Source organism: Grampus griseus, assembly GCF_964374135.1.
Source record: "Grampus griseus genome assembly, chromosome: 1".
In the NCBI taxonomy this organism is placed as follows: domain Eukaryota; kingdom Metazoa; phylum Chordata; class Mammalia; order Artiodactyla; family Delphinidae; genus Grampus; species Grampus griseus.
This window is the reverse complement of record NC_139017.1, coordinates 53565598-53587495: the sequence shown is the minus strand read 5'-3', so window position 1 is coordinate 53587495 and position 21898 is coordinate 53565598. Positions and strand designations below refer to the sequence as shown.

The window sequence follows — 21898 nt, the reverse complement described above, 5'->3', positions numbered from 1 at the left end:
TTTCTTTGTGACATCCTTGTCTGGTTTTGGTATCAAGGTGATGGTGGCCTCGTGGAAGGAATTTGGGAGTGTTCCTCCCTCTGCTATATTTTGGAAGAGTTTGAGAAGGATAGGTGTTAGCTCTTCTCTAAATGTTTGATAGAATTCGCCTGTGAAGCCATCTGGTCCTGGGCTTTTGTTTGTTGGAAGATTTTTAATCACAGTTTCAATTTCAGTGCTTCTGATTGGTCTGTTCATATTTCCTATTTCTTCCTGATTCAGTCTTGGCAAGTTGTGCATTTCTAAGAATTTGTCCATTTCTTCCAGGTTGTCCATTTTATTGGCATAGAGTTGCTTGTAGTAATCTCTCATAATCTTTTGTATTTCTGCAGTGTCAGTTGTTACCTCCCCTTTTTCATTTCTAATTCTATTGATTTAAGTCTTCTCCCTTTTTTTCTTGATGAGTCTGGCTAATGGTTTATCAATTTTTTTATCTTCTCAAAGAACCAGCTTTTAGTTTTATTGATCTTTGCTATTGTTTTCTTCATTTCTTTTTCATTTATTTGTGATCTGATTTTTATGATTTCTTTCCTTCTGCTAACTTTGGGTTTTTTTTGTTCTTCTTTCTCTAATTGCTTGAGGTGGAAGTTTAGGTTGTTTATTCGAGATGTTTCTTGTTTCTTAAGGTAGGATTGTATTGCTATAAACTTCCCTCTTAACTGCTTTTGCTGCATCCCATAGGTTTTAGGTCGTCGTGTTTTCATTGTCATTTGTTTCTAGGTATTTTTTGATTTCCTCTTTGATTTCTTCAGTGATCACTTCGTTAGTAAGTAGTGTATTGTTTAGCCTCCATGTGTTTGTATTTTTTACAGATATTGTCCTGTAATTGATATCTAGTCTCATAGCGTTGTGGTCGGAAAAGATACTTGATATAATTTCAATTTTCTTAAATTTACCAAGGCTTGATTTGTGACCCAAGATATGATCTATCCTGGAGAATGTTCCATGAGCACTTGAGAAAAATGTGTATTCTGTTGTTTTTGGATGGAATGTCCTATAAATATCAATTAAGTCCATCTTGTTTAATGTATCATTTAAAGCTTGTGTTTCCTTATTTATTTTCATTTTGGATGATCTGTCCATTGGTGACCGTGGGGTGTTAAAGTCCCCTACTATGAATGTGTTACTGTCAATTTCCCCTTTTATGGCTGTTAATATTTGCTTTATGTATTGAGGTGCTCCTATGTTGGGTGCATAAATATTTACAATTGTTATGTCTTCTTCTTGGATCGATCCCTTGATCATTATGTAGTGTCCTTCTTTGTCTCTTCTAATAGTCTTTATTTTAAAGTCTATTTTGTCTGATATGAGAATTGCTACTTCAGCTTTCTTTTGATTTCCATTTGCATGGAATATCTTTTTCCATCCCCTCACTTTCAGTCTGTACGTGTCTCTAGGTCTGAAGTGGGTCTCTTGTAGACAGCATATATATGGGTCTTGTTTTTGTATCCATTCAGCCCATCTGTGTCTTTTGGTGGGAGCATTTAGTCCATTTACATTTAAGGTAATTATCGATATGTATGTTCCTATTCCCATTTTCTCAATTGTTTTGTGTTTGTTATTGTAGGTCTTTTCCTTCTCTTGTGTTTCTTGCCTAGAGAAGTTCCTTTAGCATTTGTTGTAAAGCTGATTTGGTGGTGCTGAACTCTCTCAGCTTTTTCTTGTCTGTTAATTTCTCCATCAAATCTGAATGAGATCCTTGCTGGGTAGAGTAATCTTGGTGGCAGGTTTTTCTCCTTCATCACTTTAAATATGTCCTGCCAGTCCCTTCTGGCTTGCAGGGTTTCTGCTGAAAGATCAGCTGTTAACCTTATGGGGATTCCCTTGTGTGTTATTTGTTGTTTTTCCCTTGCTGCTTTTAATATGTTTTCTTTGTATTTAATTTTTGATAGTTTGATTAATATGTGTCTTGGCGTATTTCTCCTTGGATTTATCCTGTATGGGATTCTCTGTGCTTCCTGGACTTGATTAACTATTTCCTTTCCCATATTAGGGAAGTTTTCAACTATAATCTCTTCAAATATTTTCTCCATCCCTTTCTTTTTCTTTTCTTCTTCTGGAACCCCTATAATTTGAATGTTGGTGCATTTAATGTTGCCCCAGAGGTCTCTGAGACTGTCCTCAGTTCTTTTCATTCTTTTTTCTTTATTCTGCTCTGCAGTAGTTATTTCCACTATTTTAAATACAGGTCAGTTATCCGTTCTTCTGCCTCAGTTATTCTGCTATTGATCCCATTTAGAGTATTTTTAATTTTATTTATTGTGTTGTTCATCGTTGTTTGTTTCCTCTTTAGTTCTTCTAGGTCCTTGTTAAATGTTCCTTGCAGTTTCTCTATTCTATTTCCAAGATTTTGGATCATCTTTACTATCATTATTCTGAATTCTTTTTCAGGTAGACTGCCTCTTTCCTCTTCATTTGTTAGGTGTGGTGGGTTTTTATCTTGCTCCTTCATCTGCTGTGTGTTTTTCTGTCTTCTCATTTTGCTTATCTTACTGTGTTTGGGGTCTCCTTTTTGTAGGCTGCAGGTTCGTAGTTCCCGTTGTTTTTGGTGTCTGTCCCCAGTGGCTAAGGTTGTTTCAGTGGGTTGTGTAGGCTTCCTGGTAGAGGGGACTAGTGCCTGTGTTCTGGTGGATGAGGCTGGATCTTGTCTTTCTGGTGGGCAGGTCCACGTCTGGTGGTGTGTTTTGGGGTGTCTGTGGACTTATTATGATTTTAGGCAGCCTCTCTGCTAATGGGTGGGGTTGCGTTCCTGTCTTGCTAGTTGTTTGACACAGGGTGTCCAGCACTGTAGCTTGCTGGTCGTTGAGTGAAGCTGGGTGCTGGTGTTGAGATGGAGATCTCTGGGAGATTTTCGCCATTTGATATTATGTGGAGCTTGGAGGTCTCTTGTGGACCAGTGTCCTGAAGTTGGCTCTCCCACCTCAGAGGCACAGCACTGACTCCTGGCTGCAGCATCAAGAGCCTTTCATCCACATGGCTCAGAATAAAAGGCAGAAAAAGTAGAAAGAAAGAATTATTAGAAGTAGAAAGAAAGAAAGAAAAAGAAAGAAAGAAAGGAAGAAGTAAGGAAAGAAAGGAGGGAGGGAGGAAGGAAGGAAAGAAGGAGGGAAGGAAGGAAGAAAAGAAAGAAGATAAAGTAAAATAAAATAAGTTAAAATATAATAAAGTTATTAAAATAAAAAATTATTATTACGAAAAAAAATAAAAAGAAAAAACGGATAGATCCCTAGACCAATGGTGGAAGCAAAGCTATACAGACAAAATCTCACACAGAAGCATACACATACACACTCACAAAAAGAGGAAAAGGGGAAAAAATCATAGATCTTTCTCTCGAAGCCCACCTCCTCAATTTGGGATGACTCGTTGTCTATTCATGTATTCCACAGATGCAGGGTGTATCAAGTTGATTGTGGAGCTTTAATCCGCTGCTTTTGAGGCTGCTGGGAGAGATTTCCCTTTCTGTTGTTCGCACAGCTGCCGGGGTCCAGCTTTGGATTTGGCCCCGCCTCTGCGTGTAAGTCGCCAGAGGGCGTCTGTTCTTCGCTTTGGCTCATTCAGGCCGGGGGTGGGGGTGGGGGTGGGGGTGGGGAGGGCGGGGCACGGAGTGCGGGGCGGGCCTGCGGCGGCTGAGGCCGGCGTGACGTTGCAGCAGCCTGAGGTGCGTTGTGCGTTCTTCCGGGGAAGTTGTCCCTAGATCCCGGTACCCGGGCAGTGGCGGGTTGCACAGGCTCCCCGGAAGGGGTCTGTGGATAGTGACCTGTGCTGGCACACAGGCTTCTTGGTGGCGGCAGCAGCAGCCTTAGCGTCTCATGCCCGTCTGTGGAGTCCGCGGTTTTAGCCGCGGCTCGCGCCCGTCTCTGGCGCTCCTTTAAGCAGCGCTCTTAATCCCCTCTCCTCGCGCACCAGGAAACAAAGAGGGAAGAAAAAGTCTCTTGCCTCTTCGGCAGGTCCAGACTTTTCCCCGGACTCCCTCCCGGCTATCCGTGGCGCACTAGCCCTCTGCAGGCTGTGTTCACGCCACCAACCCCAGTCCTCTCCCGGCGCTCCGACTGAAGCCCGAGCCTCAACTCCAGGCCCCGCCCGCCCCGGTGAGTTAGCAGACAAGCCTCTCGGTCTGGTGAGTGCCGCTCGGCACCGATCCTCTGTGCGGGAATCTCTCCGCTTTTCCCTCCGCACCCCTGTGGCTGTGCTCTCCTCCGCGGCTCCGAAGCTTCCCCCCTCCGCCACCCGCAGTCTCCAACCGTGAAAGGGCTTCCTAGTGTGTGGAAACCGTTCCTCCTCCACAGCTCCCTCCCAGACGTGCAGGTCCGTCCCTATTCTTTTGTCTCTGTTTATTCTTTTTTCTTTTGCCCTACCCAGGTACGTGGGGAGTTTCTTGCCTTTTTGGGAGGTCTGAGGTCTTCTGCCAGCGTTCAATAGGTGTTCTGTAGGAGTTGTTCCACGTGTAGATGCATTTCTGGTGTATCTGTGGGGAGGAAGGTGATCCCCGCGGCTTACTCCTCCACCATCTTCCCTTCGTCCCAAAACAATTGGTTTTGATGAATAGAGCAGAGTCAGGTGTTGGTTTCCAGCTACCCATTATCCTATTTTGGACTGTACAATGATATTTTATTATCACATAGCATATATTCTTTTTTTTTTTTTTTGCCGTATGCGGGCCTCTCACTGTTGTGGCCTCTCCCGTTGCGGAGCACAGGCTCCGGATGCGCAGGCTCAGCGGCCATGGCTCATGGGCCCAGCTGCTCTGCGGCATGTAGGATCTTCCCGGACCGGGGCACGAACCTGTGTCCCGTGCATCGGCAGGCGGACTCTCAACCACTGCGCCACCAGGGAAGCCCTAGCATATATTCTTTTAAATGTTTCTTAAGCATATTATGAAGTACTATTATCGCAGTTGTGTAATAATTAGAATAACATTCATCATTCTTATTTTGCAAAAGCAAACAAAAACCAAAATAAGCTAAAAACAAGGCACATTATAAGGTGAAGGATAGTTTCCACTTTGCCGTCAATCAGCAACTTACTGGACAAGCCTTTTTGAAGATAAGCATCTCTTTGTCTTTTCCCAGGAAACATGACTTTGTTAAAGTATTTGTGTTTGATGGTGGGTTGCTTGAAAGAGCCTTTAGATCATTAGTTCTCAAAGTGTGGTCCCTTGGCCAGCAGTTTCAGCATCACCTGGGAACTTGTTAGAGAGGCAAATTCTCAGCCTCATACTAGACCTAAAGAGTTGGAAATGCTAGGGGTGGAGACTAGCAAGTTGTGGTTTTAAAAGCCCTCCAGGTGATTCTGATTGAGATTGCCACTGCGTTAGGTCAGTAAGCCTCAATCCCAGCTGAATATTGAAATCACCTGAGTAGCCCTTAATTGACTGAGGCCTACCCTAGACCAATTGAATCTTTGAAGGTCATTAGAACTTTAAAAGCTCCTCAGGTGGTTTGAATAATGTGGGGTTTGGACTGAACCATTGTATCAGATGTTTTCGTGAAGGCCCTGGGAAGGAGATACGCTCTCTGAGGGAAGGGCCTGGGAGGTACCATCTTCCCCTGTGCTCCCTGAAACATCACTGTCCTGTAGCAGCACTTATTTCCAGAAACTCTCCCCAGTAACCCTGGCTGTGGGCGTGGCTCTGCGGAAGTCTCCAAAGATGTAGCAAAGTCGCAGGTGTTTGGCAGGATAGAAAAAGGACAAGGTAAGCACATGGCTGAAAGGACCTCTCCAACAGAGAACCAATTTGGGTGAGAATTCTCTGAAATACTGAGTAATAGTGACTTTGAGGGAGGCTGGCTGATAATGAAGACTCAAAGAGCTCAACAGAATCAGAGATGGTGTTTGGAGTCTCTCATCTTTCTAGCTCTATCCTGATCTTAATATTATGCCTTGTTGCAGTAGCTAGGTAATTTTGCCTGACAATCCAACCTGAATATAAAGTACCTGGACACCTACTCCCAAAAGCTGGGGATCCCCACAGGCCTCACCTGGAAATGACTCCAGTGGGAGGTGAGGGAGTATGTGATGACCACTGCAGACCATGACTGCGTCAAAGACGGCACTCTGCTCCTTGCCGTTGCTCTCGGTAACAACCACCCATTGGCCAGTGGTTGAGAAATCCGGGCGTTTTTTCACACTGAGGATGGTTGTCTTGAACGGAACACAGAGAAGGAATCATTGAGAATTACTCTGGCATAACAGGGGCCTTGTCCAGTGCCCTGGGAGTGGAGATGGGTAGAGTGCAATGTCTGATTCCATTTAGGTCCCGTCTGAATCCATTTCAAGCCACTTAAGGCAAAGACTGCTAAGTGCTCCCTGCTGCTTCTTCCTTGGCAGGTGCAACCAAGGATGTGCTTTGTGCGAGGAGCCTGACTCAGCAGTGGTCACCAGTGTTAAGGACTGAATAAGGACTTGAGAGAGACCCAGAAAAAGCAAGACAGTGTCTGGGCAAGATACAAAATACATGTTCATCATTCAGGTGATTACACAATCAGTATTTATCAAGAAGCTTTAAAAGTGTTGACCTCCGTGTAGACTCTCTATTAGAGAAGATATTCCATGTGAAGCAGTTTGCATAGCGCCTGGCACAGTGACATCACTCCATGAATGGTAAGTTCATATTTATTATTTTTAAAACATCATGCTAGCAATACACTTCATGATCTCATTTGGATGAAATAATTTATCAGTTCATGATTTTTTAGAATGCCATTTTGCTCTCTGGAGGTTTATGAATTTCTAAAAGTGTATTTAAGAAGCTGTGTCAAAGGAAACAAAGCTTTTCTCACTTCTAGAGGAATGGCATGCTTCTCCTCTTGTTGGCAAGTGTTTGAGTCCCTTATACATGCATTTCAAATTTTCATATATTTTTCAAAATGCTGGGTTGGCAATGTTTGAAGCTGTTCCAATTAAAAAATGTATATGGACTATTAGTATAAAGCTTATGAAAAGGCTATAAAATGTCTGGGCATTTTCAGTTGAAAGATTCAGATTTGAAGTTCCGGGTAGTATATTCTCTAAAGTACTGTGGATTCTTGCTATTTAAAATGTGGTTTGAGGACCAACCTTCAGTATCACTGAGGAAGTTACTAGAAATGTGACTGACCTGAGCCAGTTCACCCCTCCTCAGGCAACCTGGTGGTTTTCCCCTCCTGGGAGGTCACCATATTAATACAGAACTCAGTGAGGACACCTCCTTTTATAGTTTGAGTTAGTTCCATCATCTTGTGGCTGTACTAACTCAGAGGCCAATAAACAGAAGTGAGTTTTCCTAAGCCCTTTCCAACCTCCAGAAAACAACCTCAGTAAAATCATAAACAAGAGAAACGGAAGCTGGGGAAAAACTACATTAGATAGAATGTGATATTTTAATGGTATTTACATATATTGATGTCTATCAAATCAACGATTACAAATTAATGTGCTACAAATCGGGAACAAAACTAAAGTTACTGAGAAAATGAGCTGTGTTAAAAAAAAATAAGTTCCACTAACAGTTATTTATTCAAGGCTATAATTTAAATTTTATTTCCTAGGCACAGTTACTAGTTTTCAGAGTGTAGGTTACTGATAAAAATTCAGGATGTTTAATGAGAATATTGTTTTTTTATCTCATTGATTATTTGTTTTCAAGGAAACACAGGAAAGGTAGTTATAATTGTATTTCAAAATGGTCTGGTTATTCTTTTGTTGCTAAAGAATGCATCAAAAAATTAGCCAAAATGGTTTCTACAGGCTTCTGAGATGAATGGAGAGCTGTGAGTTTATTTAGTACATTTTTCTAAGAAATTTCATTTTTATGGAGACGGTAAGAAAATGAAATAACAATGTGGTATTTTTTTTCATATATCCTTTCAAAGGAGATGAGGCTAGGAGTCCTCAGTGGTTATAGGTATTAAATGCAGTTTCACCATCAATATAATCATTCAAGTCATTAATTTTAACAGATTTTTTTCTTCTGTTAATGTATATAATCTATAATATCAGGGGTAATGACACTACTTTTTGGGTTTTCTACTGTGCTGTTTTTCAGAAAATAATTGAATTAGAATGTTTTGTTTTATTCCCAATTTCTTTCATTATCAGAGTAACTTCTCTATTTAAATGTGAGCTAATGTAGAGAAAACCATTCTTTCCCCAAAATACAATACCTGGAACTGAATATATTTTAGTAGATCAAACTTTTTGACAAAAATCCTGAAGTATTCCAGGAGCTTAGAATTGTGCAGGAAGTTTGGAAAATCTTCAGGCATTGGAAGGTCACTGAAACAGGACATTTCTTTGCTGGTGTTGGTGATGGCAGATTGATAGATACTCGCTAGGCCATCTTCAATATTTTCCTATTGAAATAAAAGAGCGATAATCTTGTATTAAAAAAAAAATCCCTTGGTTTCCTACTCTTCTTCCAAATCTAACCCCTGCGTGACATGAACCTCTTTCACTGCTGTAGTGTGACTGAAATGTCTGCCTGATGAGGTGCAGCATATGTGCTTCATCATCTTATGTGATATGACCTGGCTGGGGCCTTCCAGTGTTGCTCACTGGAGGGGCTATTGCCATTGGTGGGATCGGGAGTGGGGGCAGTCCTTCTTCTGACACATTGCAGGATATGTAGCATCCCAGATCTCTGCCTGTTTAATGTCAATCATTGTGACAACCAGCCCTCTTCTGAAATTCCCCCTGGGGAGGCCGTACCCATCTTCCACCTCGTTAGGAACCAATACACCCTGGCACACTGGTCAGAGACTACAATGGAGAATTTCAATTAAAATGAGTACTTTTGGGGGCAGGAAGTTTTTGCATCTTAATTTGAATCCTCCCCCGCCTTTATTTTATGCTTTATGTGAATCAGCCTTCCTCAAGTGACACAGGTAAGTAGTATTAATGCCAATCAAATCTTAAACTTGATTCTAAATGTTATCGAGTATGCTTTGGTAAATCAGGAGGCAGCACATGCCGTGGTTGAGTTTATAATTCCCTCTGCAAAAGTGCTCTGCGTAATGATTTAATGTTAAATCATATAAGAGCCAAGTATGGTGATTCAGTGTCTGTGAAATCAGCATGTTATCAAAGAAAGTTTTATAAGAAATCTACATAATGTCGCCCAAGAACTCCTCAATAGATGCTTCTGCATAGGCAGAGACTAGGCATAATCCAGGCACACAGTAGTTGCTGTTATGACTCAGTACTGGGGTAGGATATAAAGAAATGGAAAGGCTGTAGGAACTCATAAATTAATTGAAATAAGTTCCTTAATCTTATATAAATGGCATTATGGCCTCTTTCACAGAATAGTAAGTAAAGGAAAGTAAATATTCAACTCTAATCCCACCACTGCAATAAATCAGTTGTATATGTTGCTTTCTCATCATTATTCACAGAAAATCATTACTTTCCTGCCAAATCTTTAGATCAAGACTCCTTACATTTTTGCAACACTTGAACGAGGCAGCCTGGACTAGCAGAAGGAGCCTGGTCTTTGAAGTTAGACACAGGTTTGAGTTCATCTCTTTCAGACTGTGTGAGCCTGGACCCATCAGTACCCCTGAGCTTCAGTCCTCTCATCTGTAAACTAGGGAGGTGCTAGGCGCTCAAGAGTATTGTTTATTGTTACTGAGGAAGCGGTACGCTTCAGCAGAGCTGTCAGTTACACCTCACAGTTCACCACAGTAGAAGAAAGGCAACCGGGCAGCTGCTCTGACACCAAAGGAAGTGATACAAGCACACTCACTATCACATCTGAGTTTTCTGATATTTCCTTTACCAGAGGCTGTACTCAGTTTCAAAGAGTTAAAAAAGATTAAACTGTGGAATCTTGCCTCTGTTATCAACAAAGCTCTTTATATGTATTGGGCTTCACTGTGTCCAAATTTCAGAGATTATCCGTACTAACATGAGTTACCACAGCTAAGATGATGCTTACTCTCAGATCATGCCATTTAAGAGCAATAAAAAGTCCAAGTTTGTAAAGATCCTTCCTCATACATTTCACACTCTCTCTTTCTTCCTCATTCATTCATCCATTCATTCCCTCGTGTCTACCGTAGGCCAGGAGTCAGATGCCTTTTTTCCATGAGCAAGGTGTTTAACCTTCCTAGTCCAGAATCAAGGCTTAGATGATAACTTTGTTACAGTTTTAAGTGGCTCGGTAAAAATTAGATTAGGGTACGCCAGCTTTCTGGGTGATTAATTTGGTGTGGTGTTATTATTAACTGTATGTACATATTCGAAGGCAAAGGGAGTTTGTATTCGAATCTGAAGTGCTTTCTGTCTCATATACAAGGATACAGTGATCTGAACTCTGGATGAATAAATCATGGCATTTTTATTTTCAAACACTAGCTTCAAATTGCATAATACAGTTGTCCCTTAATATTCACAGGGGATTAGTTCCAGGACCCCTTGTGGATACCCACATCCATGGATGCTCAAGTCCATTATATAAAATGGTGTAGTACTTGCACCTATGCAAGTTATGTAAGGCAGAATCCTCATTTTCTCCTGTAAAATGGGGTTCTTCAGTTGTTCCAACATTAAACAGTCATTATGAGGCTTTGATGAGATTAAAGCGCTTAGCACAATGCCTGACTCTAAATAACTGCGCCATCCATGTTTGCCTCTGTTGCCATTATTACCGGTCACTAGAGTTAGTCTTACTCTTACCCGTCATAGTTTTAAAACAGCTAAACTAAGATCGACTGTTACACTAGAGCCAACATGTTAGTTTTTTCAAGTGCTTTAAATTGGCTTTAAAATGTAGTTGGCTCCTCTGTCAGGTCAATCTTAAGGGGATTTCGAGTGGAGAGAACTGGTTTGATGTCTCAGCCCCTACGGTAATTTCAGAGCCAGGGCAAGGCTTTCCTTTGGGGATTTTACTTGTGTAATTTGACACAGTTGATGATGACATCACAATTATTCTTCTGAAGATCAAGTAATAATCTTTATCATTGGGTTGATTGGTATACAGCTGTGAAAAAAAAAAAGCTTTGTGCTCATGTGTGCTTCTTCCTGTGTTGGTTGAAGTAGATGTCTATATGTTTAGACAAATCTGGGTAAAATTGAGTTTGCCCAGGGTTATAAAGGGAAGATGATTCTTATTAATAAACAAACGTATATCAACTATATCTCCTGTTCAGGCCCTGAGCTTGGAGTTAGGGATAAGATGTAACCAGGACACACAGCTTCTATCTTTATGGAGCTTACTGTTACATTGAATTAAAATCAATTTGGACTTGAAGATGGAAAGTGGAGACAGAATAAGATGAGAGGCTTTGCTCAACCAAGTCAAGGGCAGGAGACAGTTTTCAAAACAAATAAATTTAACTCACATATTTACTTAAAATACAAGCACTGCCTAAAAATGATAGTTAAGCACAAATACAGATAAATAGCCTGAATTTCCTAGCAAATAGAATTTGCTACAATTTGCTTGTTTGAGATAAATGGTCATATGATAAGCATTTTCTTAATATAAATTTTTCTGAAGGTCAGAAGACTATATAGCAAAACCAAGTTAGTTCAGACAGTACTGATTTGGAATTTATGATCTTTTGATTATAGGCTGGACTGAAGTTTATCTTTGTATAAAAATAAAAAGCTGTAAAAACTAAATTAAGTTTAAGAAAGACTATAAGGCTAATATTTAATCTACTAGAGGGAGCAACTTACAAAGCAAAAATATATTCACTTATTATAAATGTAAATACAAAATCTTATAAACTAGTCTTTTTCATTTTGAAACATAATTATATTGACCTCTACCAATCAATAGTTTGTTCTCATGGCTAGTTACTCTAACCAGTTTGGAAATAAAATTTATTTCTTTGAAAATATTCTGTCATTCCATATTTTCACTCTTTCAGGTGGACTTTATAGCTCTCTGCTCCATTGTTTGTAATAAGTGTAACTGAAACTCTTTTTACTTCCTTGTCCTACAGTTAGAGGCAAAATTGTCATTCCCACATGCTAGTCCATGGACTAGTTTCATTAGAAGAATTCAGGGGAGATTTGAAAAATATAAAGTGTGAGTAGGTCCGGTTTGGGCCCAGGCATCTGTATTTTACAAGTGCTGCCTAGCTGATTCTTATGCACAATGAACATTGGGAAACACCATCTTTATTAGAGTGTCACTGCATTCTGCCATCTCTCCATTAGGCTGGTACTTCCCTGATCTCTGGCCTTGATCACTGACAGAGCCCCCGTAATTAAACTCCCTGACTCAGATGTTGCCCACTTTCTTCACCGACTTCAGGGTAAACAGTACAGTCGTTGGCATGGGACACAAGGTCCTCACAATGAGACCCTGGCTATTCTCTCCAGCCTCATCAGTTATCACTCAGCCACTTTCATCCTTCTTTCCAGCCACATCACACGACTTTCTATTCTGTAAGTGTATCAAGTTTCACAAGCTTCCATACCTTTGCACATACCATTTGCTCTGCCTAGAACACTTTCTCCATATTCATGTACCTGATCTCTGAACATTGTCAAGACAAATAAAAGCATCACATCCTTTAGGAAGCTTGCCCTATTCTCTGCTGAGTGAGATTCCATGCTTTCTATAACATTTAGTGTATCAGCCCTTATACAGTTGCACTCTGTAGATTTGCTTTAGTTCCACCCCACCAGCCCCCCACCGACACCCCACTGAAAAATGAGCCCTTTGACGGCAGGGATGGTGCATTTGGGTCTTTTTAGTACCTAGTACATGCCTGGTGCATAGTATGCAATCAGGTAATATGTTTGTTGAATGAGTGAAAGAAGTAATGTTAACTGGAAGCTTTTTTCCCTCATTGCAAACAGGACTTGATACTAAAATGGACGTTTAGTAGTGTAATGGGAATAAGTAAATGGTTTTGCTGATAGTATGCTATAAACTTTGTTTTGTTTTATGCATGAAAATGTTATGATTTTGCTAATATTATGCTATAAACTTTATTGTGTTCATGCAAACATTACATCTTTAAAAATACTAGGGAAAACTAACCAAAGTATATCTTAAACAGCTGGAAAAGAGGCTTAAGAACCATGGTATTTTATATTTGATTGTCTGGAGAGTTACAAATATCTAACATGTTAAATTTAGTTCTATTAAATGGGTAGCAGTGTACAAAAACTTATATTGAATTATGCTGTGATAGATTCTTCGGATAAATTTATCTAAGGGAACTTCTGAAAGTAAAACAAGGGTAAGGTGGTTATCTTTTCCGGGAAGGAAGTGGCTCTTTGTTCTAAGCTAGTTCTATATGATGTTAAACTGAACATGCCAGTTGAAACAGAAGAAAGGCTGTGAGGCATAGAAAAAAATAGATGAACTATATGTTAAGTCAGTGTGGAAATGGCACCATATGGGAAATTCTATTTGGTGATATCCGACGTGCCTGCTTCACAGTCTTATCTTTCTATTATCAACATTTAAATCAATGACTTTGATGGAGACAAATACAGGTGATCAAATTTGTATATACCGAAAGCATGGAGGCATAGAAACTTGACACAGGATTGAAACTTCAAATAAACGCTTAAAATGAAGTATAGTTGATTTGCAATATTATATTACTTTCTGGTGTACAACATAGTGATTGAATATTTTTATAGATTATACTCCATTTAAAGTTATTACAAAATAATGGCTATGTTTCCCTGTTCTGTACAGTATATCCTGTTGCTTATTTATTTTATACATGGTAGTTTGTGTCTCTTAGTCCCATACCCGTATCCTGTCCTTCCCTGCTTCCTCTCCCCACTGGTAACAACTAGTTTGTTCTCTACATCTGTGAGTCTGTTTCTGTTTTGTTATATACATTTGTCTGTTTTATTTTTCAGAATCCACATATAAGTGATAACAGAGTGTTTGTCTTTCTCTGATTTATTTCACTAAGCATAATACTACCCACGTCCATCCAGGTTGTTGCAAATGCCAGAATTTCATTCTTTTTAATGGCCAAATAGTATTCCATTATATATATATATACCGCATCTTTATCCATTCATCTCTTGATGGGCACTTTGGTTGCTTCCATATTTTGGCTATTGTAAATAATGCTGCTATAGACATTGGGGTGCATGTATTTTTTTGAATTAGTGGTTTTGGTTTTTTTGAATGTATACCCAGGAGTGTAATTGCTCAATCATATGGTAGTTTTACTTTTAATTTTTTGAGGAACCTCCATACTGTTTTCCACAGTGGCTGTACTATTATACATTCCCACCAGCACTATACAAGGATTCCCTTTTTTCTGCATCCTTGCCAACATTTGTTGTGTTCTTTTTGATAATAGCCATTCTGACTGGTGTGAGGTAATATCTCACTGTGGTTTTAATTTGCACTTCTCTGTAGATGAGCAATGTTAAGCATCTTTTCATGCGCCTGTTGACCATCTGTGTGTCTCCTTTGGAAAAATATTTATTCAGGTCTTCTGCCCATTTTTTAATTGGGTTTTATTGAGTTGTATGAGCTGTTTATATATTTTGGATATTAACCCCTTATCAGTCATATCATTTGCAAGTATTTTCTCCCATTCAGTAGGTGTCTTTTTGTTTTGTTGATGGTTTCCTTTGCTGTGCAAAAGCTTTTACATTTTATTAGGTCCCATTTGTTTATTTTTGCTTTTGTTTCTTTTGCTTTAGGGGGCAGATCCAAAAAAAATATTGCTGTGATTCATGTCAAAGAGTGTTCTGCCTTATGTTCTTTTTCTAGGACTTTTATGGTTTCAGGTCTTACATCCATTTTGAGTTTATTTTTGTATATGGTGTAGGGAAGTTCTAATATTCTTTTACATAGCAAACTTGACAGAAGATTGAAACTTCAAATAAACACTCTTTGACTAAAGATAAAACCAACTAAATAATGTTTAACATGCACAAGTGTGAATTCCTACAAATAGGATTAAAGAATTAGTTTCACAAAGATAGTGACCCAAGTCATCAATGATTCAAATGAAAAACACCGAGGGGTTTTAAATGATCCCAGGCTTAGTATAAATCATTAGAATTATGTGAGACAAAGCGTGATGGTAAACCAACATAAGTTTAATCTCACTATTTTGGCTGGTTCTAAGACCTACCATCTACCACTTATTAGTCACTATAGGCAAACCACTTACCTTTGGCTTTCTCACTTTTCGGTTGGAATTAATAATAACTAATGTAGGAGAGTATTGTGAGTATAGAATGAGATAATTCATATGAAAATAATTATATAAATGATAGCTTTAATTTTGCGGATTCTGAAAAAGCTGGTGCAACAGTAAACTGTTTTAGTAGAGGTGTAGCATTCAAACCAAGGGAAGCATAAGCTATAGTGGGAATGTGTCAAACGAATTGATTATAAAGTTTTTGAGAGCAGTGATTATGTCTGATTCACTCTTCATTGTCTAAAGCACTGCTAAACACCTCTTTGGTTCTGAAAAAAGTATATGTTGTGGAGATAAACTGGCTTGGAACATTGGATCTTGGGGGAGTCACATTTTAAGAGAGAAAGTGATATTTTAGATTGAATCTAGAGGAAGGAAACCAAGATGAAGAGATGTTTAGAGACTATTACACGAGGAGTAATTAAAATAATTGAATATATGTAGCTGGGATAAAGACATATTTATATCCAAATGTAAAAAGGAAAGAAAAAACAATGTATATCGGTAAGTTCTGTATGAGCATAGGTATCAGGAACAGTAAAGGAGGCAGAGCAGGTTAGAGGCTGAAGGAAGAACATGCTTTCCTCTCTCAGTACCTCAGTAAGGTTATTAATTGTGAGGGCTCAGGAATCCTACAGACCTTCACTTTTATTCTTTTTCCACTACCTATGTTCCCTTGTGCAAGTTGTTTATCCCAAACGTTAGTTTTGTCTTCATATGTAAGTGAGGATAATCATAACACCTACGTCCTAGAATTATTGTGAAGAAAAATGAGATGAAGCATGGCAAGTGCTTCCCATTGCTGGAGAAAGTGCTAAAATATATGTTAATTACCCACCCTTCCCATGTTCCAAAGCGGCCACTAGGGGGTGCCAGAGAACTGGTAACCACTAGTTTGTTCTCTAAATCTGTGAGTCTTCTTTTTTGTTATATCCACTAGTTTGTTTTGTTTTTCAGATTCCATGTATAAGTGATATAATACAGTATTTGTTTTTCTCTCTCTGACTAATTTCACTTAGCACAATACTCGCCAAGTCCATCCATATTTTTGCAAATGGAAAAATTTCATTCTATTTTTATGGCTGAATAGTATTCCATTGTATACATATACCACTTCTTTTTTATCCATTTCATCTGTTGGTGGATACTTAGGTTGCTTCCATACCTTGGCAATTGTAAATAATGCGGCTATGAACATTGGGGTGCATGTATCTTTACTGAATTAGTGTTTTTGATTTTTTTTCAGATAAATATCTGGGAATGGAATTGCTGGGTTATATGGTAGTTCTAGTTGTAGTTTCTTGAGAAACATTCCTACTGTTTTTCATAGTGGCTGCACCAATTTATATTCCCTCTAACAGTGTACGAGGGTTCCCTTTTCTCCACATCCTCACTAACATTTGTTATTTGTGCGTGTGTGTGCGTGCGTGTCTGTGTCTGTGTGTGTTTAATGATAAACATTCTGACAGATGTCTGTATCCTTCCCCAGACTAGGGTAGTTTTCAGCCATTATTTCTTGTTTATTTATATTATTATTTTTTAATATTAGGTTTTTTAAACATCTTTATTGGAGTATAATTGCTTTACAATGGCGTGTTAGTTTCTGCTTTATAACAAAGTGAAACAGCTATACATATACATGTATCCCCTTATTTCTTCCCTCTTGCATCTCCCCCCTACCCTCCTTATCCCACCCCTCTAGGTGGACACAAAGCATCTAGCTAATCTCCCTGTGCTATGTGGCTGCTTCCCACTAGCTATCTATTTTATATTTGGTAGTGTATATATGTCCATGCCACTCTCTCACTTCATCCCAGCTTACCGTTCCTTCTCCCCCTGTCCTCAAGTCCATTCTCTGCGTCTGGGTCTTTATTCCTGTCTCCTGCCCCTAGGTTCTTCAGAAGCATTTTTTTCTTTTTTTTTCCTCTTAGATTCCATATATATGTGTTAGCATATGGTATTTGTTTTTCTCTTTCTGACTTACTTCACTCTGTATGACAGACTCTAGGTCCATCCACCTCACTAAAAATAACTCAATTTCATTTCTTTTATGGCTGAGTAATATTCCATTGAATATATGTGCCACATCTTCTTTATGCATTCATCTGTCGATGGACACTTAGGTTGCTTCAGTGTCCTGGCTATTGTAAATAGAGCTGCAATGAACATTGTGCTACATGACGCTTTTGGAATTATGGTTTTCTAAGAGAATATGCCCAGTAGTGGGATTGCTGGGTCATATGGTAGTTCTATTTTTAGTTTTTTAAGGAACCTCCATACTGTTCTCCATAGCAGCTGAATCAATTTACATTTCCACCAACAGTGCAAGAGGGTTCCCTTTTCTACTCACCCTCTCCAGCATGTATTGTTTGTAGATTTTTTGATGATGGCCATTCTGACTGGTGTGAGGTGATAACTCATTGTAGTTTTGATTTGCATTTCTCTAATAATTAGTGATGTTGAGCATCCTTTCCTGTGTTTGTTGCCATCTGTATATCTTCTTTGGAAAAATGTCTATTTAGGTCTTCTGTGCATTTTTGGATTGGGTTGTTTATTTTTTTGATATTGAGATGCATGAGCTGCTTGTATATTTTGGGATTAATCCTTTGTCAGTTGCTTCATTTGCAAATATTTTCTCCCATTCTGAGGGTTGTCTTTTCATCTTGTTTATGGTTTCCTTTGCTGTGCAAAAGCTTTGAAGTTTCATTAGGTCCCATTTGTTTATTTTTGTTTTTATTTCCATTTCTCTAGGAGGTGGGTCAAAAAGAATCTTGCTGTGATTTATGTCATGGAGTGTTCTGCCTATGTTTTCCTCTAACAGTTTTATAGTGTCTGGCCTTACATTTAGGTCTTTAATCCATTTTGAGCTTATTTTTGTGTATGGTGTTAGGGAGTGTTCTAATTTCATTCTTTTATGTGTAGCTGTCCAGTTTTCCCAGCACCACTTATTGAAGAGGCTGTCTTTTCTCCATTGTATATCCTTGCCTCCTTTATGAAAGATAAGGTGAACATATGTGTGTGGGCTTATCTCTGGGTTTTCTAACTGCTTCCATTGATCTATCTTTCTGTTTTTGTGCCAGTACCATACTGCCTTGACTACTGTAGCTTTGTAGTATAGTCTGAAGTCAGGGGGCCTCATTCCTCCAGCTCCATTTTTCTTTCTCAAGACTGCTTTGGCTATTCAGGATCTTTGGTGTTTCCATACAAATTGTGAAATTTTTTATTCTAGTTCTGTGAAAAATACCATTGGTAGTTTGATAGGGATTGCATTGAATCTGTAGATTGTTTTGGGTACTATAGTCATTTACACAATGCTGATTCTTCCAATCCAAGAACATGGTATATCTCTCCATCTATTTGTATCATCTTTAATTTCTTTCATCAGTGTCTTATAGTTTTCTGCATACAGGTCTTTTTGTCTCCCTAGGTAGGTATATTCCTAGGTATTTTATTCTTTTTGTTGCAATGGTAAATGGGAGTGTTTCCTTAATTTCCCTTGCAGATTTTTCATCATTAGTGTATAGGAATGCAAGAGATTCCTGTTCATTAATTTTGTATGCTGCTACTTTACCAAATTCATTGATTAGGTCTTGTAGTTTTCTGGTAGCATCTTTAGGATTCTCTATGTATAGTATCATGTCATCTGAAAACAGTGACACTTTTACTTCTTCTTTTCTAATTTAGATTCCTTTTACTTCTTTTTCTTCTCTGATTGCTGTGGCTAAAACTTCCAAAACTGTGCTGAATAAGAGAGGTAAGAGTGGGAAACCTTGTCTTGTTCCTGATCTTAGTGGAAATGGTTTCAGTTTTTCACCATTGAGACCGATGTTGGCTGTGGGCTTGTCATATATGGCCTTTATTATGTTGAGGAAACATCCCTCTATGCATACTTTCTGGAGGGTTTTTATCATAAATGGGTGTTGAATTTTGTCAAAAGCTGTATCTGTTGAGATGATCATATGGTTTTTCTCCTTCAGTTTGTTAATATGGTTTATCTGTCACATTGATTGATTTTTGTGTGTTGAAGAATCCTTGCATTCCTGGGATAAACTCCAGTTGATCATCGTTTATGATCCTTTTAATGTGTTGTTGGATTCTGTTTGCTAGTATTTTGTTAAGGATTTTTGCATGTATGTTCATCAGTGATATTGGCCTGTAGTTTTCTTTTTTTGTGACATCTTTGTCTGGTTTTGGTATCAGGGTGATGGTGGCCTTGTAGAATGAGTTTGGAAGTGTTCCTCCCTCTGCTATATTTGGAAGAGTTTGAAAAGAATAGGTGTTAGCTCTTCTCTAAATGTTTCATTGAATTTGCCTGTGAAACCTTCTGGTCCTTTTGTTTGTTGGGCTTTTGTTTGTTGGAAGATTTTTAATCTCAGTCTGAATTTCAGTGCTTGTGATTGGTCTGTTCATATTTTCTATTTCTTCCTCATTCAGTCTTGGAAGGTTGTGCATTTCTAAGAAATTGTCCATTTCTTCCAGGTTGTCCATTTTATTGACATATAGTTGCTTGTAGTAATCTCTCATAATCCTTTGTGTTTCTGCAGTATCAGTTGTTCTTCTTTTTCATTTCTAATTGTATTGATTTGAATCTTCTCCCTTTTTCTCCTGATGAGTCTGGGTAATGGTTTATCAATTTTGTTTATCTTCTCAAAGAACCAGCTTTTAGTTTTATTGATCTTTGCCATCGTTTCCTTCATTTCTTTTTTGTTTATTTTTGATCTGGTCTTTATGATTTCTTTCCTTCTGCTAACTTTGGGGTTTTTTTGTTCTTCTTTCTCTAATTGCTTTAGGTGTAAGGTTAGGTTGTTTATTGGAGGCAGTTCTTGTTTCTTGAGGTTGGATTGTACTGCTATAAACTTCTCTCCTAGAACTGCTTTTGCTGCCTCCCATGGGTTTTGGATAATCATGTTTTCATTGTCATTTGTTTGTAGGTATTTTTTTTTATTTCATCTTTGATTTCTTTAGTGATCCCTTGGTAATTTAACAGTGTATTGTTTAGCCTCCATGTGTTTGTATTTTTTTACAGATTTTTCCTGTAATTGATATCTAGTCTCATAGCGTCGTGGTCAGAAAAGATAGTTGATATGATTTCAAATTTCAGATTTACCAAGGCTTGATTTATGACCCAAGATATGATCTGTCTTGGAGAATATTCTATGAACACTTGAGAAGGAAGTGTATTCTGTTGTTTTTGGATGGAATATCCTATAAATATCAATTAAGTCCATTTTGTTTAATGTATCATTTAAAGCTTTTGTTTCCTTATTTATTTTCATTTTGGATGATCTGTTCATTGGTGAATATTGGGTGTTAAAGTCCCCTACTATGATTGTGTTACTGTCGTTTTCCCCTTTTAAGGCTGTTAGCATTTACCTTATGTATTGAGGTGCTCCTATGTTGGGTGCATAAATATTTACAATTGTTATATCTTCTTCTTGGATTGATCCCTTGATCATTATGTAGTGTCCTTCTTTGTCTCTTGTAATAGTCTTTAAAGTCTGTTTTGTCTGATAATGAGAATTGCTACTCTAGCTTTCTTTTGATTTCCATTTACATGGAATATCTTTTATCCATCTCCTCCCTTTCAGTCTGTAAGTGTCTCTAGGTCTGAAGTGGGTCTCTTTTAGACAGCATATATATGGGTCTTGTTTTTGTATTCATTTAACAAGCCTGTGTCTTTTGGTTGGAGCATTTAATCCAGTCACCTTTAAGGGAATTATCCATATGTATTTCCTATTACCATTTTCTTAATTGTTTTGGATTTGTTTTTGTAGGTCGTTTTCTTCTCTTGTGTTTCCCACTTAGAGAAATTCCTTTACTATCTTTGGTAGAGCTGGTTTGGTGGTGCTGAATTCACTTAGCTTTTGCTTGTCTGTAAAACTTTGATTTCTCTGTGAAGTCTGAATGAGATCCTTGCCAGGTAGAGTAATCTTGGTTGTATGTTCGTCTCTTTCATCACTTTTAATATATTGTGCCATTCCCTTCTGGCTTGTAGAGTTTCTGCTGAGAAATCAGCTGTTAACCTTATGGGAGTTCCATTGTATGTTATTTGTTGTTTTTCCCTTGTTGCTTTTAGTAATTTTTCTTTGTCTTTAATTTTTGTCAATTTGATTACTATGTGTCTCGGCGTGTTTCTCCTTGGGTTTATCCTGCCTGGGACTCTCTGCACTTCCTGGACTTGGGTGGTTATTTCCTTTCCCATGTTAGGGAAGTTTTTGACTATAATCTCTTCAAATATTTTCTCTGGTCGTTCCTTTCTCTCTTTTCTTTCTGGGACCAGTATAATGCGTGTGTTGGTGCATTTAATGTTGTCCCAGATGTCTCTTAGGCTGTCTTCTTTTCTTTTCATTCTTTTCTCTTTATTCTGTTCTGCAGCGGTGAATTCCACCATTTTGTCTTCCAGGTCACTGATCTGTTCTTCTGCCTCAGTTATTCTGCTATTGATTCTTCCTAGTGTAGTTTTCATTTCAGTTATTGTATTGTTCATCTCTGTTAGTTTGTTCTTTAAGTCTTCTAGGTTCTTTAATTCTTCTAGGTCTTTGTTAAACATCTCTTGCATCTTCTCAATCTTTGCATCCATTCTTTTCCTGAGGTCCTGGATCATCTTCACTATCATTATTCTGAGTTCTTTCTCTGGAAGGTTGCCAATCTCCACTTCATTTATTTGTCTTTTGGGAGTTTTATCTTGTTCCTTCATCTGGTACACAGTCTTCTGCCTTTTCATTTTGTCT

General features: G+C 38.5%; 1 protein-coding gene across 1 annotated transcript in view; it reads right to left on the bottom strand.

The window, feature by feature from the left end:
- LOC309822902 (uncharacterized protein) overlaps nt 1–21898 on the bottom strand; it is a 181655-nt gene that overhangs the window by 101852 nt on the left and 57905 nt on the right. Inside the window, 2 exon segments of the mRNA XM_082654986.1 lie at nt 6021–6183; nt 8184–8372. Of these exon segments, the coding sequence (XP_082511112.1) occupies nt 6021–6183; nt 8184–8372 (352 nt within the window).